This window comes from Pelobates fuscus, chromosome 9 (genome assembly GCF_036172605.1).
Source record: "Pelobates fuscus isolate aPelFus1 chromosome 9, aPelFus1.pri, whole genome shotgun sequence".
NCBI classification, from domain to species: domain Eukaryota; kingdom Metazoa; phylum Chordata; class Amphibia; order Anura; family Pelobatidae; genus Pelobates; species Pelobates fuscus.
This window is the reverse complement of record NC_086325.1, coordinates 164,716,143-164,734,636: the sequence shown is the minus strand read 5'-3', so window position 1 is coordinate 164,734,636 and position 18,494 is coordinate 164,716,143. Positions and strand designations below refer to the sequence as shown.

The window sequence follows — 18,494 nt, the reverse complement described above, 5'->3', positions numbered from 1 at the left end:
TTGTCCAAAATGGTTTAATCGGTTAAGCCCCCTCTGTTAGTAATAGACACATGCCACATCGGCACTAGTGACCAAGCCACCTGCTCATTCAGCCACTGATTGAACCGTGAGCTGTTCTGGTTCTTGAACTGTTTATTTCAATAAAGTATGGATAAAGCTGAGATCATATTGATGTTAACACGGTTTGTATTTTACCCAGGTTAAAGATGTAGTTAGGAGCATTAATGAAGGCTGTACGTACAGCAAATGTCACTGGAAATGGCCACAAGCTAATCTTAAAGTCCACTGTGAGGAAACCAGCCAGTTTCCTCTTTAATGGAATCCAGATCTGGTTCTAGACCAGGCTTCCCCAAACTCCGGCCCTCCAGATGTTGCTAAACTACAACTCCCATGATTCTCAGCCTATTTCCTTTATAGAATCATGGGAGTTGTACTTCAGCAACATCTGGAGGGCCGGAGTATGGGGAAGCCTGGTCTAGACTGACCTGTTGGATTTCCTTTTTGCATACTAAGCACTGATATTGCTAATATATAGCCTGTACTGGATTTGAATAAACAAAATGAGAAATATTACACTTTTAATGGAAGTTAATTGTGCAATTACTGTAAATGTATATTTAAAAAATGTTTTGCATATTAATGCCATTAGGCTTCTTGATATGTGTGAGGACTAACGAAGATCATTATTAAAATTGATGATTGGAAACCAGACGGCTTCCTTATTTTTCAGACAGAAAGCTGAAGATCAGTGATAGCAGACACGTATATTTGTATCCAGTTTGCGTTTTAAAGGGTCCTCTGAGAAATGATTACACTTGACTCCTCTACATAAAGTGGGAATATAATGGAATAATCCAGTTTTGTTTTGTTTTTTTAATCACTAGACACACTTTAAATTAGGCAGCAACAGTGAGATCCAGGACTGCCATCAGGTGGGTACCATCCTTTTAAATGGCCTGATCATGGTCCGTTGTTCTCCGGACTGTAATGCAGATCTGTGGCAGCATTGGGAGGAAGGCATGTCTGATCACTTACTCCCAGCATTTCAAAAAGAGTCACGCAGATTGAGAACAGCCCAGCACACAATGTAGGCATAGAGGAGGGTGGCTAAAACCTCTTAAATTTGTGTGTGCATGATTGTCAGCATGTGTTTATGTATATCTGGCAATTTGTATGTTTGTGTCTGCAATGTATGTGTGATTGGGATCTGTCTTTGTCCAACTCCACAGTTTGTAAGGGGCCCTAAGTGTTCCGATGGCAGTCCTGGTGATACCCATTACTTGTTTTCTCATAAACGTGGAGATAGCTGGCACCTCAATGGTGGATTCCTTCCTGTAGATATGGATGTTCAAGGTTAAAATTTTTATTCAATGCAACAGCAAAATCTGCAGATATGTAAAATAATTAACTTCCGACCACTGAAATGCCTCCAGGAGGACTTTTATTACAAAATACCACTCATGTATGCATACCATAATAGTAAGATATTGATTTTAATAAAACACCAGGATCAAACTAACCGACAGAGAAGGTGTCACAGTTTTAAAAACAGAACACAGACAATGTTTACATGTGTTTGTAAATCATTTCAAGCTTTGGTTTTAGTTTTTGATTGGTTCCATTTGATTCCCTCAACAAGTCAAAGTTCTCGATGGATTTCCCGAGAAACTTGGTCAATGAGTGAGGGGTAGAAATGGATTTAAGGTTGGTGACCTTGTTTTTTTTTTTCTTTCTTTCTTAACAACCTCAGCATCTTCTGCAAGCCTCCTGTTGGCTCAGTTCCTGAGAGTTGTATGTCAACAAAATCTGAGGCTGGGGGATTTGGTTTGTACGAACATGCAAATTTGTAGGGTTGAGTCCCGACCCGATTTTCAAATTGTACAGAATTAAAACAGTCATCCATGTCATTTTTTTACCACTAGGTAATCTCTGGACATTTAAATATAATTTCAAACATCAGGCAAACCTCACAATTCTGAGAAAACAATGTGAATCGAAATCTAGCAAATACCATAGATCCCCATTCTAAGTAATTGTCTCAGTATAGTGCACAGTGAAGGGACATAATGCAGAAGACAGTGGTTGAAAGTCATGGACCACTTATTGGTGGTATTTCAGGTCAATTACAAATCACAGTACCTGGGCCAATAACTGAGTTTTTGAGACTGTTGGAGAGCCTTTACCCACGAGGACTGAGAGATGAAATGTATAAGGGGGTTAAATCCAAAGTTTGTATACTACACGGTTATAGCCAGATTATGTACTTTACAACAGATCTGATAATATTGTGTAAACGATGTGAAGTCCAATCAGCCAAGTTTGACGCCTGGTGATGGCTTATTGAATTCTAACCACTAGTGATCAATTCACAATAGATCTTTCAATGTGAATGTAGGGGATAAAGAGAAAACTAAAGACGTTTTACTCTAAAATAAGCTGTCTGAGAATATCGTGCACCACCTCCTGCATTTTTACATTATTCACAAATAAAATAATTTACAGAGATAAATATATATATCTTGTGTTAGTTAAGGACAAATACTGGGATATTGAGTAGATTCATTCATTTGAAGGGATGTCAATACATTGCAATTTTATAAGGGAGCTGAGTTCAGAAAACAGAGAGTTGGAATTAATTTTCTTTCCAAATATTTTAATCAAATCATTCTTTTAAGTCGGAGTGGTTTGTTATTTTAATTTGTATTATATTGAAAAACTCTCATATGTGCTACAATTTATTATTTATTAATTATTTTTTCTTATGGCATGCCAGATGGAAGTAATTACTTTAATCAGCCATAAACGATAATCCCAGTAACAGCCCCAGATGATTAATTAAATAAAATCTGTCTGTGACTGCACTAAGCGGGTAAGACACTTGTTCAGGTGGTATAAATTTATCGACTTTTAGCCTGCACCTGAACGGATCTATCCATCCAGGACGTACCCGTGGATTCTGACGTATCCATTAAGAGGCATTTGATTCTGAAAAGAATCTGTGCACAAGTCTAGCAGACAACAGATCATGGATGCAAGTGTAGTGAAAAGCACTAGTATGAATCACACGGGATTAGTCACTGTTTAAGTTTGTCCAACATTCCTAATATTTACTAAAATGGAACTGCATAGAAGGAAGCCCGAATTGCGGAGGACAAGCTGTGGAATGCTGAATTGCAATTATTTATATAAAATAAAAAATAAAATTAAAAAATTAAAAATGCAGCTAGTCAATAAAATTCTTCCATATTTATTAGACTTGTGCGAAGCGTAGAACGAATCGATTTGCTCATCAGAACATGAACTAATCAATTGTTTTGTATAGCGATTAACAGGTATTTGATTTGTGCACAAGTCTTTTATTTATGCGGTATAATTTAGCTTGTGAAAATAAAAGTTGGTTCTAAAACATCCACATGTCTGTCTCTCCTTGCTTTAAAGTGATTATTTTGGAATGTATGTTTTTAATTTGTAATGTTTCTGCTAGTTAAGAACTGGACATGCGATCCATCGTTAATAACAAAATAAAGATTCTCATCAGAAGATGCGGTGTCCACAATCCCACCTTCTGCTAACTAAACCTTCCATTTTGGTGTTAAATTATCAGACAAGGTTATTTCATTTTCCTTGCAGTGAGAAGAGAACTGAATTGATTCATACACCAAGCGAGTCTGCTTAGACGACCAAATATGTACAATAACCAAGGTCCAGGGTTTAAACATTTGGAATAGAGAACCCCCCTCAAAATACATAAAAGGGGTAACATGTCAGCAGCTAATTTAGAATGGATTTTGTGCAAAACGTTTCTGTACGTTTTAATCCTTCGATGGGAAGGACAGAGCTTAATAAATGGTTTACCAATAATCAACAGTCTCTATAAGCCAACAGAAATCCTTAAAGTGTGAAAAGTGCAAATATTATATTTTTAAGGAGGAAAATGCATACACCCGCCTTTAGAGTCAGGATTTTCATGTAAACCTATCTTCCAATTCATGCCTTCCCTCGGATGTTAAACCTTTGTTGTGATATTAAACTATAAACGTGTACATGTGGATTGTTTAAACTTGGACATTGACAGATTTATAAGATAAGAAAAATAAAATAGCTGATCTGCCTGGCGTCTTCCAGTTTGTCCAGAGACCATTTATTCAAGGCAGGAGACAGAGAAATGTCTGATTTCCAACTACAGAAACACCCCGTCTTTTTAACAGTCTCAGGTTATAAGAAACCTTGTAACAGGTTGGGTTTTAGTTCTTCTCAAAGATTGATGGGGTTTCCAGTTTCCACTTTTTTTTTTCACCTAAAATTTCCTCCACTGGATTCAATGTATTTTTTTTTTTTTTAATTCGTAGAACAAGTCTAACGAGGGACAGATTGATGTAGGTTGCTATGGAGTTTTGTGAGCGGGACTGTGCGAGGAGTCATCAAACAGAGGATTCTTCACTTCCATTTCTCCAGTCTGCAGAGTTTAAAAGAAAACAAACAGCGGTGAGATGTTTAATTGGACATTTAATATTGCTGTTTATACAGTGCAATATGAGAGAGTGAGAGAGAAAGAGAGAAGGGGGAGGGAGGGAGAGAGAGAGAGAGAAGGGGGAGGGAGGGAGGGAGAGAGAGAGAGAGAGAGAGAGAGAAAGACAGAAGGGGGAGAGAGGGAGAGAGAAGGGGGGAGAGAGAGAAGGGGAAAGAGAGAGGAAGGAGAAAGAGCGAGAGGGAGGAGGAGGAGGAGGAGAGAGAGCGAGAGAGAGTGAGAGAAATGTGTGTGTGTTTTTTTTTTTTTACAAAAATAAGGTTTTATGTAGCTCTATAGTTATTCTGATAATGGCACAGGAATTATTCACTAACAAGTCAACTGAGGACAAATTAGAAAAAGTTGTCTGAAATAAAAGGCTTGAAAAATTCTACAAGTTCACTACAACGTAGCTAATTTAGTCTTATTTTGCAATATGGGTTTTAATTCACAATAATTCACCATTTAATGAATAAATCCTAAAGTGATCTATTCACGAGATTTTGTGACCTTGGAAAGCAATTATATTTACAGAACATGTGCAAATTCTTATTCTTACAACGTGAAATACTTTATTGTTAAAAGAACACTACTAGCCCCATGCTTACCTAGAACGAATCCTGATTTTAATGCATCAGGGACGCAGTAAAAAAAGGTTTTATGTACAATGTATATATTACAAGCATAACATCAATAGACAGGGGAGGGGGCAGATAAATCACCCAAACCCTCTTTAAAACAGAAACAAAGGGAAGTATTCATTCTGAACCTATGAGCTTGCACTCAGATGTAGCGGCAGTGATCACAGACAGCAGCTATAATACTAACCGGAGCTAAACCGGGACATTCATATACTGTGAAATCACCATCTTCGTTTTCTTCATCCGACGTCATAGCGGAATCTGTGTGTTTAGGTTCATCTTTATTCCTAATAGTTTAGAAAAAACAATATTATTGATGTCTCCTAGGCAAGTCAGCGTCTGTTAACATTAAACCACAAATAAAACACATAAAAGTAAAGAAAGATACTTAAATGTTTTATCTGCTTTCCTACCAAACACCCCAGATTCCCCTAATTGCTGTAAAGAATTTAATGGGACATATAATCACTGACTCCCAAGGACTTCCTCGTCTGCAAACATCAAAGCCAATCAAGACCCCTGAACGGTCATTCAATGCAACGAAGACAGAGTCTGGCTCATACGTATTCAGGTATAGACACAGGTGATGGCACGGGTTGGGGAAGGAAGACAAATGGTAGAAATGGATAACATAGAACATCTAGGGGACACTTCATATAGGGACAGATAGAGCCGACTATACCGGATAGGGACGGATAGAGCAGACAGAGCCGACTATACCGGATAGGGACGGATAGAGCCGACTATACCGGATAGGGACAGACAGAGCCGACCGAGCCGACTATACCGGATAGGGATGGATAGAGCCAACTATACCGGATAGGGACGGATAGAGCAGACAGAGCCGACTAGGGATGGATAGAGCAGACAGAGCCGACTATACCGGATAGGGACGGATAGAGCCGACTATACGGGATAGGGACGGACAGAGCCGACTATATCGGATAGGGACGGATAGAGCAGACTATACCGGATAGGGACGGATAGAGCAGACTATACCGGATAGGGACGGACAGAGCCGACTATACCGAATAGGGACGGATAGAGCAGATTATACCGGATAGGGACGGACAGAGCCGACTATACCGGATAGAGCCGACTATACCGGATAGAGCCGACTATACCGGATAGGGACGGATAGAGCCGACTATACCGGATAGAGCCGACTATACCGGATAGAGCCGACTATACCGGATAGGGACAGATAGAGCAGACAGAGCCGACTATACCGGATAGGGACGGATAGAGCCGACTATACCGGATAGGGACGGATAGAGCAGACAGAGCCGACTATACCGGATAGGGACGGATAGAGCCGACTATACCGGATAGGGACGGATAGAACCGACTATACCGGATAGGGACGGATAGAACCGACTATACCGGATAGGGACGGATAGAGCCGACTATACCGGATAGAGCCGACTATACCGGATAGGGACGGATAGAGCCGACTATACCGGATAGGGACGGATAGAGCCGACTATACCGGATAGGGACGGATAGAGCCGACTATACCGGATAGGGACGGATAGAGCCGACTATACCGGATAGAGCCGACTATACCGGATAGGGACGGATAGAGCCGACTATACCGGATAGGGACGGATAGAGCCGACTATACCGGATAGGGACGGATAGAGCCGACTATACCGGATAGGGACGGATAGAGCCGACTATACCGGATAGGGACGGATAGAGCCGACTATACCGGATAGAGCCGACTATACCGGATAGGGACGGATAGCGCCGACTATACCGGATAGGGACGGATAGAGCCGACTATACCGGATAGGGACGGATAGCGCCGACTATACCGGATAGGGACAGATAGAGCCGACTATACCGGATAGGGACAGATAGAGCCGACTATACCGGATAGGGACAGATAGAGCCGACTATACCGGATAGGGACGGACAGAGCCGACTATACCGGATAGGGACGAATAGAGCCGACTATACCGATAGGGACGGATAGAGCCGACTATACCGGATAGAGGCGACTATACCGGATAGGGACGGATAGAGCCGACTATACCGGATAGGGACGGATAGAGCCGACTATACCGGATAGGGACGGATAGAGCCGACTATACCGGATAGAGCCGACTATACCGGATAGGGACAGATAGAGCCGACTATACCGGATAGGGACGGCTAGAGCAGACTATACCGGATAAGGACGGATAGAGCCGACTATACCGGATAGAGCCGACTATACCGGATAGGGATGGATAGAGCCGACTATATCGGATAGGGACAGATAGAGCAGACAGAGCCGACTATACCGGATAGGGACGGATAGAGACGACTATACCGGATAGGGACGGATAGAGCAGACAGAGCCGACTATACCGGATAGGGACGGATAGAGCAGACCGAGCCGACTATACCGAATAGGGATGGATAGAGCAGACTATACCGGATAGGGACGGATAGAGCCGACTATACCGGATAGGGACGGATAGAACCGACTATACCGGATAGGGACGGACAGAGCCGACTATACCGGATAGGGACGGACAGAGCCGACTATACCGGATAGAGCCGACTATACCGGATAGGGACGGATAGAGCCGACTATACCGGATAGGGACGGATAGAGCAGACTATACCGGATAGGGACGGATAGAGCCGACTATACCGGATAGAGCCGACTATAACGGATAGGGACGGATAGAGCCGACTATACCGGATAGGGACAGATAGAGCCGACTATACCGGATAGGGACGGATAGAGCCGACTATACCGGATAGGGATGGATAGAGCCGACTATACCGGATAGGGACGGATAGAGCCGACTATACCGGATAGGGACGGATAGAGCCGACTATACCGGATAGAGCCGACTATACCGGATAGAGCCGACTATACCGGATAGGGACGGATAGAGCCGACTATACCGGATAGGGACAGATAGAGACGACTATACCGGATAGGGACAGATAGAGCCGACTATACAGGATAGGGACGGATAGAGCCGACTATACCGGATAGGGACGGATAGAGCCGACTATACCGGATAGGGACGGATAGAGCCGACTATACCGGATAGGGACGGACAGAGCCGACTATACCGGATAGGGACGGATAGAGCCGACTATACCGGATAGGGACGGATAGAGCCGACTATACCGGATAGAGACGACTATACCGGATAGGGACGGATAGAGCCGACTATACCGGATAGGGACAGATAGAGCCGACTATACCGGATAGGGACAGATAGAGCCGACTATACCGGATAGGGACAGATAGAGCCGACTATACCGGATAGGGACGGATAGAGCAGACCGAGCCGACTATACCGAATAGGGATGGATAGAGCAGACTATACCGGATAGGGACGGATAGAGCCGACTATACCGGATAGGGACGGATAGAGCCGACTATAACGGATAGGGACGGACAGAGCCGACTATACCGGATAGAGCCGACTATACCGGATAGGGACGGATAGAGCCGACTATACCGGATAGAGCCGACTATACCGGATAGGGACGGATAGAGCCGACTATACCGGATAGGGACGGATAGAGCCGACTATACCGGATAGAGCCGACTATACCGGATAGGGACGGATAGAGCCGACTATACCGGATAGGGACAGATAGAGCCGACTATACCGGATAGGGACGGATAGAGCCGACTATACCGGATAGAGCCGACTATACCGGATAGGGACGGATAGAGCCGACTATACCGGATAGGGACGGATAGAGCCGACTATACCGGATAGGGACGGATAGAGCCGACTATACCGGATAGGGACGGACAGAGCCGACTATACCGGATAGGGACGGATAGAGCCGACTATACCGGATAGGGACGGATAGAGCCGACTATACCGGATAGGGACGGATAGAGCCGACTATACCGGATAGAGCCGACTATACCGGATAGGGACGGATAGAGCCGACTATACCGGATAGGGACAGATAGAGCCGACTATACAGGATAGGGACGGATAGAGCCGACTATACCGGATAGGGACGGATAGAGCCGACTATACCGGATAGGGACGGATAGAGCCGACTATACCGGATAGGGACGGACAGAGCCGACTATACCGGATAGGGACGGATAGAGCCGACTATACCGGATAGGGACGGATAGAGACGACTATACCGGATAGGGACGGATAGAGCCGACTATACCGGATAGGGACAGATAGAGCCGACTATACCGGATAGGGACAGATAGAGCCGACTATACCGGATAGGGACAGATAGAGCCGACTATACCGGATAGGGACAGATAGAGCCGACTATACCGGATAGGGACGGATAGAGCAGACCGAGCCGACTATACCGAATAGGGATGGATAGAGCAGACTATACCGGATAGGGACGGATAGAGCCGACTATACCGGATAGGGACGGATAGAGCCGACTATACCGGATAGGGACGGACAGAGCCGACTATACCGGATAGAGCCGACTATACCGGATAGGGACGGACAGAGCCGACTATACCGGATAGAGCCGACTATACCGGATAGGGACGGATAGAGCCGACTATACCGGATAGGGACGGATAGAGCCGACTATACCGGATAGGGACGGATAGAGCCGACTATACCGGATAGGGACAGATAGAGCCGACTATACCGGATAGGGACGGATAGAGCCGACTATACCGGATAGAGCCGACTATACCGGATAGGGACGGATAGAGCCGACTATACCGGATAGGGACGGATAGAGCCGACTATACCGGATAGAGACGGACAGAGCCGACTATACCGGATAGGGACGGACAGAGCCGACTATACCGGATAGGGACGGATAGAGCCGACTATACCGGATAGGGGCGGATAGAGCCGACTATACCGGATAGAGCCGACTATACCGGATAGGGACGGATAGAGCCGACTATACTGGATAGGGACGGATAGAGCCGATTATACCGGATAGGGACGGACAGAGCCGACTATACCGGATAGGGACAGACAGAGCCGACTATACCAGATAGGGACGGATAGAACCGACTATACCGGATAGGGACGTATAGAACTGACTATACCGGATAGGGACGGATAGAGCCGACTATACCGGATAGGGACGGATAGAGCCGACTATACCGGATAGGGACGGATAGAGCAGACCGAGCCGACTATACCGAATAGGGATGGATAGAGCAGACTATACCGGATAGGGACGGATAGAGCAGACTATACCGGATAGGGACGGATAGAGCCGACTATACCGGATAGGGACGGATAGAGCCGACTATACCGGATAGGGACGGACAGAGCCGACTATACCGGATAGAGCCGACTATACCGGATAGGGACGGATAGAGCCGACTATACCGGATAGGGACGGATAGAGCCGACTATACCGGATAGGGACGGATAGAGCCGACTATACCGGATAGGGATGGATAGAGCCGACTATACCGGATAGGGACGGACAGAGCCGACTATACCGGATAGGGACGGACAGAGCCGACTATACCGGATAGGGACGGATAGAACCGACTATACCGGATAGGGCCGACTATACCGGATAGGGACGGATAGAGCAGACTATACCGGATAGGGACAGATAGAGCCGACTATACCGGATAGGGACGGATAGAGCCGACTATACCGGATAGGGACGGATAGAGCCGACTATACCGGATAGAGCCGACTATACCGGATAGGGACGGATAGAGCAGACTATACCGGATAGGGACAGACAGAGCCGACTATACCGGATAGGGACGGATAGAGCCGACTATACCGGATAGGGACGGATAGAGCCGACTATACCGGATAGGGACGGATAGAGCCGACTATACCGGATAGGGACGGATAGAGCCGACTATACCAGATAGGGACGGATAGAGCCGACTATACCGGATAGGGACGGACAGAGCCGACTATACCGGATAGGGACGGATAGAGCCGACTACACCAGATAGGGACGGATAGAGCCGACTACACCAGATAGGGATGGATAGAGCCGACTACACCGGATAGGGACGGATAGAACAGACAGAGCCGACTATACCGGATAGGGATGGATAGAGCCGACTATACCGGATAGGGACGGATAGAGCCGACTATACCGGATAGGGACGGATAGAGCCGACTATACCGGATAGAGCCGACTATACCGGATAGAGCCGACTATACCGGATAGGGACGGATAGAGCCGACTATACCGGACAGGGATGGATAGAGCCAACTATACCGGATAGAGCCGACTATACCGGATAGGAACGGATAGAGCAGACAGAGCCGACTATACCGGATAGGGACGGACAGAGCCGACTATACCGGATAGGGACGGACAGAGCCGACTATACCAGATAGGGACGGACAGAGCCGACTATATCGGATATGGACGGACAGAGCCGACTATATCGGATATGGACGGACAGAGCCGACTATACCGGATAGGGACGGACAGAGCCGACTATACCGGATAGGGACGGACAGAGCCGACTATACCGGATAGAGACGGACAGAGCCGACTATACCGGATAAGGACGGACAGAGCCGACTATACCGAATAGGGACAGATACAGCAGACTATACCGAATAGGGACGGATACAGCAGACTATACCGAATAGGGACGGATACAGCAGACTATACCGGATAGGGACGGATAGAGCAGACTATAGTACAGAATATATTATAATTAAACTATAACGGTCAGGAATAGATGCAGTACTTACTTTCCCATCGATAACATTTGTTGCTTCTGGTGCTGGTAATGATACATCTGAGCATTGTGAGCCAATTTCTTATCTCCTGGCTACAAATGGAAAAAAACAAGAAAAAACATTTTGTATAAATAAAAATTGATACCATCATTATTGTGTTCAGCAAAGTGGGAAAAGAAAATATGGAGGGCGCAAGGTGAGAGAACAGCGAGGGCTTAGATTTTGGAGAAGATTTTACTGTGAAAGGCACATACGGCTAAATAATATAATAGGAAGTCACTAACATGGTGCAGTATCACATCGTATCGTATCGAAATATAGACAACCGGCCCGCTGAAACTATAGCACACATAGAGACTCAGACCCTGCTAGGTGACAGTGCAACATACAGACAGAGACACTCACGCCATGCCAGGTAAAAGTGTACCATACAGACAGACACTCACCCCTGGTCAAGTGACAGTGTAACATACAGACAGAGACACTCACCCCAGGCCAAGTGACAGTGTAACATACAGACAGAGACACTCACCCCCGGTCAAGTGACAGTGTAACATACAGACAGAGACACTCACCCCAGGCCAAGTGACAGTGTAACAAACAGACATCCAGTTATAAATAATAATATAATATGGGGTGCAAATATTTTTGTGTCTATACTTATACAATTTCACAGATATCTTCCATATAGAGAACCTTTAAAAACATAAAAAGCATATATACATAGTGCAAACCAGTAAAATGTAATACAAATTATATTTTCCCTTTATATGCAAGCAACTCCCAAAATACGAGTGGTTAAGTGTAATTGTGTTCATAGTGGTTACAAAATCATCAGCCAGGCAACAGCGTAACGTACAGACATAGACACCCAGACCAGTGACAGTGTAACATACAGACAGAGACACCCAGTCCAGTGACAGTATAATATATAGACAGAGACACCCAGCCCAGGGACAGTGTAACATACAGAGACAACCAGCCCAGTGACAGTGTAACATACAGAGACAACCAGCCCAGTGACAGTGTAACATACAGACAGAGACAAACAGCCCAGTGACAATGTAACATACAGACGGACATCCAGCCCAGTGACAATGTAGCATACAGACAGAGACACCCAGTCCAGTGACAGTATAATATACAGACAACCCAGCCCAGTGACAATGTAACATACAGACAGAGACAAACAGCCCGGTGACAGTTTAACATACGGACAGAGACCACTCAGTCAAGTGACAGTGTAACATACAGACAGAGACACCCAGTCCAGTGACAGTATAATATATAGACAGAGACACCCAGCCCAGGGACAGTGTAACATACAGAGACAACCAGCCCAGTGACAGTGTAACATACAGAGACAACCAGCCCAGTGACAGTGTAACATACAGACAGAGACAAACAGCCCAGTGACAATGTAACATACAGACGGACATCCAGCCCAGTGACAATGTAGCATACAGACAGAGACACCCAGTCCAGTGACAGTATAATATACAGACAACCCAGCCCAGTGACAATGTAACATACAGACAGAGACAAACAGCCCGGTGACAGTTTAACATACGGACAGAGACCACTCAGTCAAGTGACAGTGTAACATACAGAGAGACACCCAGTCCCAGCAAAATCTCTGAAACAGGTGGGAGACCAGGCCCCAGCTTACCGAAGTCTTCTCATAGGGTGGAGGGGGTGATGCTTTGAACGCTGGGTAATCTGTCTTCTCAGCCAGCTTCATCTCCCTTCGCATCCTGTATGATAAGAGCAACCACCATATTTAATACGCTAAAGACATATTTATTACATATATCATAAATCCAAGAACTGCTATGATGGTACTGACACTGTCCCTCCAGCGTGTTATGTGTCACATATCAAATATGTGTATGTGTATAAACCATTACTGGCGTAACTTTATATATAATCTACTTTGTTGCTGTTGTTATAAGGGAGCTATGCTTAGTGTGTGCTTGTATACTGGTGCACATTTGACATATTTCCCTATGTATTCATCACTTCATTATCTGTGTACACAGTGTATTTATGTGCACAAGTTTCGATGACAATGTGTAAGGTACATGTACAGCATTGTGTGTTTGTATACAGCGGTTGTATCGCTGCCATTTACAAGAAACGCTGACCTTGCAAAGTAACACAAAAATGAACACAATTAAAAAAAAAATAGGAGATGAGTCTTGTTTAGCATTACCTGTACCAGCAAATTCCGGCCACCATCAACGCCATCAGTCCAGAGATAGCGCACGCAATGACAACACCTGGCAAGATGCAGAGATAACATTCAGAAAACAATACACCATAGCAAATAAACATTACAAATATTAGTGTATTATTGTATGTTGAATATATTTAGAACCTTAAATTGGTTATTAGTTTCTGTTACATTTTTTTTTTTTATATTTTCAGTAAATAAATATACATTATATCAGATTTTGGGATTTTCTTTTCTTCTAACCAAATAATAGTAAATTTAAATTGTTACAGTTAAACCAACAGACAAAATAGGCCGTGCTTTTCACCCCCCCAGCCCCCAGCCCCCACCCCCCACCCCCCCCCCCGCCCCCCCACACACATTTACACATCCCATGTAGGTAAGAACAATATACCTAGCAGCAGGGTGTCATTCAGGGGTGCTTTGCGCCTATTTTCGGGGACCAATGTGGCACCGGGATGTCTTCTGTCCTTTACCGATGGCATTACGTCAGGGGGAGGCGGTGAGTTTGTGGTGTTAACTGCAAGAATAATTAAGAGTTGATTGGTTTACAGTTTACATAGTTTTAATAAGACTGGTTCAAATACTAAACTTTAGATTTTGATCTTTACACCCTTACACCCCAAGTCTGTTCTGTGTTTGCCAAGCACGTACCTCCATCAGCCAGCTGAAGTTTATTGGGATCCTGGTTTGCAATCATGGAAGCTAAATAGTCAATTTCTGCTTCTATATTTGGAATAGTGTTTTTGTCTGCAAAAAAAATGAGAAAGAAAAAATGAGAAAGAATAAATGTGAATGAAATGGAAGTTTAAATGTGTTCATGCACTAAACACACAGGGTTTATTACACAAACATCAAACTTTAGTGACGTTTACATTTTTTGTTGTTTTTTTTATTTAAAAAAAAAAAACATTGAGGCAAAAAGTGGCAATTAAAAGAATACAATAATCTACAATGCGGTTATTTTGCTCAAAATGTAGCACTTTGATTTTTCAACTCGCTACAATTCGCTCTTTAGTGAATAGCCCCAAGGAATATAAACTTGACAAATTGGAGGGTCTCTCAACGTAAAAGTTGCGAAAATATAGATGCCTATCTGTCCTAGAGCTCCAACTCCCATGATGCTTTGCAAGACATATGGCTGACAAAGCATCCTGGCAAACCTGATGGTTTCCAATTGGCTTTTGGGTCCATTCTTTTGGTTTTTTTTTTTTGGTCGAATTAGACACTTTCAAGCATAATATATGTATTTCATTGATAGTTTCACCATTGATTACATTCATATAAATAAGATAAATTACTAATATTATTAGGAAAAAGGCACATGTAAAAATTGTCACTTTCTTCCAGCATTCGATACTACAGGGGCTCGGTCGTGCTCTTAACCCCTTAAGGACCAAACTTCTGGAATAAAAGGGAATCATGACATGTCACACATGTCATGAGTCCTTAAGGGGTTAAACGGCCACGATACCTGACTCGCTCCCTGTTCAGCGATACCCATCCGGTGGTCCTAAGTGCTTGGGCCACCCGATGGGCAAATTGCGTTGGAACCCCAGTTTTGTTCTCAAGGAAGTTGAGAAGTTCCACATAACACCAATTGGGAAATGCTGCTCTAGTATAAAAATATAGTAAATATGTTTAGAAACCTCTCTTTGTCTTTTGTTTAGATCCATGTAATATAGACCTTAGCATAGGATTTTAAAGAATGTAAAGATAAATTAGAGTCTCTGATGTTTCAGCAATATGGGATGCCAAGAGATTTACATTCTATGCCATGCTGTGCCTTGACAGTCTAGTGTAAGACAGAAGCCATAATTAAAATAAACAAGAGTAAAACAAAACATAGGACAAACACATAGAAAATAAACCCACAGCTATTTGTTAAGTCTGGAATGGTAAAAAAAAAATGTACAAGATAGTCCCTCTTTAAATATAACATTTTTATTTGTTTCCATTTTTTGTTTTCCTCCTTTTTAAGTGGAAATTTGATAAGCACAACACATGTATATCAGACAGAGAAATAAAAATTAGGCGTAAACTCAAATTCACATTGACAACTGTTAACGCATTTTGTTGTAAATTAAATATTGGCGATTGTTTACATATCACATTCAGGACAGACTGTTTAATAATATTAACGTGATCTATGGTTAAATTTGTATCGTGAACCTAATGTCTTTAACGTTAAGTTAATTTAATTTACAGCCAATGGCAATTCTGTGTCTTTCTCTTAAGCTTAACGTTTGACTGTCCTTTTTACTAAAGACAGAACTGTTGGCTAATAAAAATGAATCTGAAAATGTAAATAAAAATAGCCAAGCTAGATCCAATATTGCCATCAGGCAGTGTTAGTGTGATACAAGGCAATGTTCTTACAAATTCAAGGGACAGAATTGTAACATTACAGGATATAGTCACCATGAACGGACTTATACCTCTGAAAGACCTAACAGGCACAAACCACCCAACAATGACACAAACTTACCAATATCATCAGCTAAAACATTTCCTGACCAAGGAAGGGCTTTTACAATGGAGGCCGCGTGAGGTAACACAGTTCGAGAAGCTATGCTCCCTCCCTCCAAAGACTAAAGTAGTAACCACGTGCTACCACCTGTTGCAAGAAAGCACAAACCACACTCTCCCGGGATACACTATGAGGAACCAAAAATGGTTCTCGACCCCGATAGAAGATAAGGTCTGGCACACAATTTTCACTAAAATGATGAAATCACATTCTAGGATAATATTACAGGAAACTAACTATGAGTTCCTCTCACAATAGTATATCACTCCCGTAGATGTTAACAAATTTGACACGAATATATCACGGTTGTGTTGGAGATGTATGACAAACCGGGGCACATACCAACACATATGGTGGTCATGCAGGAGGATAGTGGGATACTGGATCGTGGGGGCGAGGATCACCGGAAAACTCAGTGGTATCTCTCTGTCCTTTAACCCTGAAACACTATTATTTCTCAACGCTCCGATACCCATGCACAAATTCAAAAGTTCACTTATGTTCTATGTACTAACCGCAGCAAAATCTGTGATAGCGGGGCTATGAAAAACAAACAGGAGACCTAGGAGGGAATGGTTCATGAAAATAGATGATATTCATAGAATGGAAGAATTAAGGATGTCTACGCTGGGAAAATCACACCACTGTAGGGCCATCTGGGAACCGTGGAAGTCCTTTCTATTAAATTCAAATTAAGGCAAGAAAGTGAAGGGATAGACACACACGCGCACACACACATAAACAATAAGAGAGAGAGTGACAAGGAAAACATTTACAATGTACGACACACAAATACAAAAAGCAGTCAGAGTTTACGACTGTGGAAATGTAGAGATGTAACATTAATATAATAACTATAAGGCATGTCGACATGTGAAAATTGTAAACTGCGGGAATTGCCCCTATCTGATGTACAAGTGTTATATTGTTAGTGTTTTCATCGACCCAATGTTCTCGATGTCAGAGGATTGTTTGTACAAACAAAACAGAACAGAAAATATCCAAGCTAGAAACAATATGTTGTTTTCAGTTTGGCTACCATAAATTTGAAATTCAAAATTTGAAAAAGTACCCGGTGCCCGTGAAGCTCTGGGCATGCTGATGCCCACTCAGGCGTCTTCAGAGCACAGAGCGCAGCAGCCACATTCAGACACTGTATCCCAAAGTGTTAGATTTTGCCCCCATGGAAGTAACTACGTTCGTAAGATATGCTCTGGTTAGTTCAGGGCAGCCCACGTACAATGCGCACTGAAACCCAAGCTAAATTTTAGCTAGCTTTAACAGGTAGCACAAAAATCAAAGGCGTAACAATTCCAGTTTAACAGTTTTAATCCCCTTTTCTCATACAAACTGTATCCTTCATAATACACGTGATGTAATGAGTTTATTCCAAAAACGCAACAGTGCCACCTATGCTTAACCATCAAATTACAATGTTGTTTTTGTTTGTGTTAAAGGGCAACTCTGGGCACCATAAGAACTTCATTGGAATAAAGTTGCTAATACCTGAAGGGGTTAAACTGTTAACTGTTTAGCCCGTAAGTCTGCCAAGCTTCCGACCGCTCTGCCCTGCATTTCAATGTTTGGGGCTACAAACAGAAAGCCTCAGACCGGGCACCGTTGACAGTCTGAGAGCATCATGCAAGACACTCGGCCTATAACTAGCTGCCATTGAGAAAAGCGAGTGAAAAGGGCAAGATGATACCTTGGACCTCCTCGCTCCATTACAATTAAGTTGTTATGGTACCCGCAGTGGCCCTTTAAATGATATATAATATAATGTCAGCCTCGCTTTGCATTGTTTAACCCTTTATCACTACAACATACCACTCATTTAGCAACAACAGGGCTGTATAAAAGCTAATTAAGCTGGACTTTTCATCCTGGTGACATGTTCAGCGACCAGATTGAGAGATGTCCAACA

The 18,494-nt window shown here is 43.6% G+C and overlaps 1 protein-coding gene across 2 annotated transcripts in view; it reads right to left on the bottom strand.

The window, feature by feature from the left end:
* Positions 1-1,474: 1,474 nt before the first annotated feature.
* Positions 1,475-18,494, bottom strand: part of NPDC1 (neural proliferation, differentiation and control 1) — a 77,351-nt gene continuing 60,331 nt past the window's right edge. For both annotated transcript variants that reach the window (XM_063432962.1, XM_063432961.1), the window contains 7 exons: positions 14,695-14,790; positions 14,435-14,560; positions 14,020-14,086; positions 13,477-13,561; positions 11,820-11,899; positions 5,336-5,435; positions 1,475-4,456 (listed from right to left, as the gene is read on the bottom strand). In XM_063432962.1, coding sequence (XP_063289032.1) covers positions 4,385-4,456; positions 5,336-5,435; positions 11,820-11,899; positions 13,477-13,561; positions 14,020-14,086; positions 14,435-14,560; positions 14,695-14,790 — 626 coding nt within the window. In that variant the 3' untranslated portion in view covers positions 1,475-4,384. The remainder of the gene's footprint in view (positions 4,457-5,335; positions 5,436-11,819; positions 11,900-13,476; positions 13,562-14,019; positions 14,087-14,434; positions 14,561-14,694; positions 14,791-18,494) is intronic.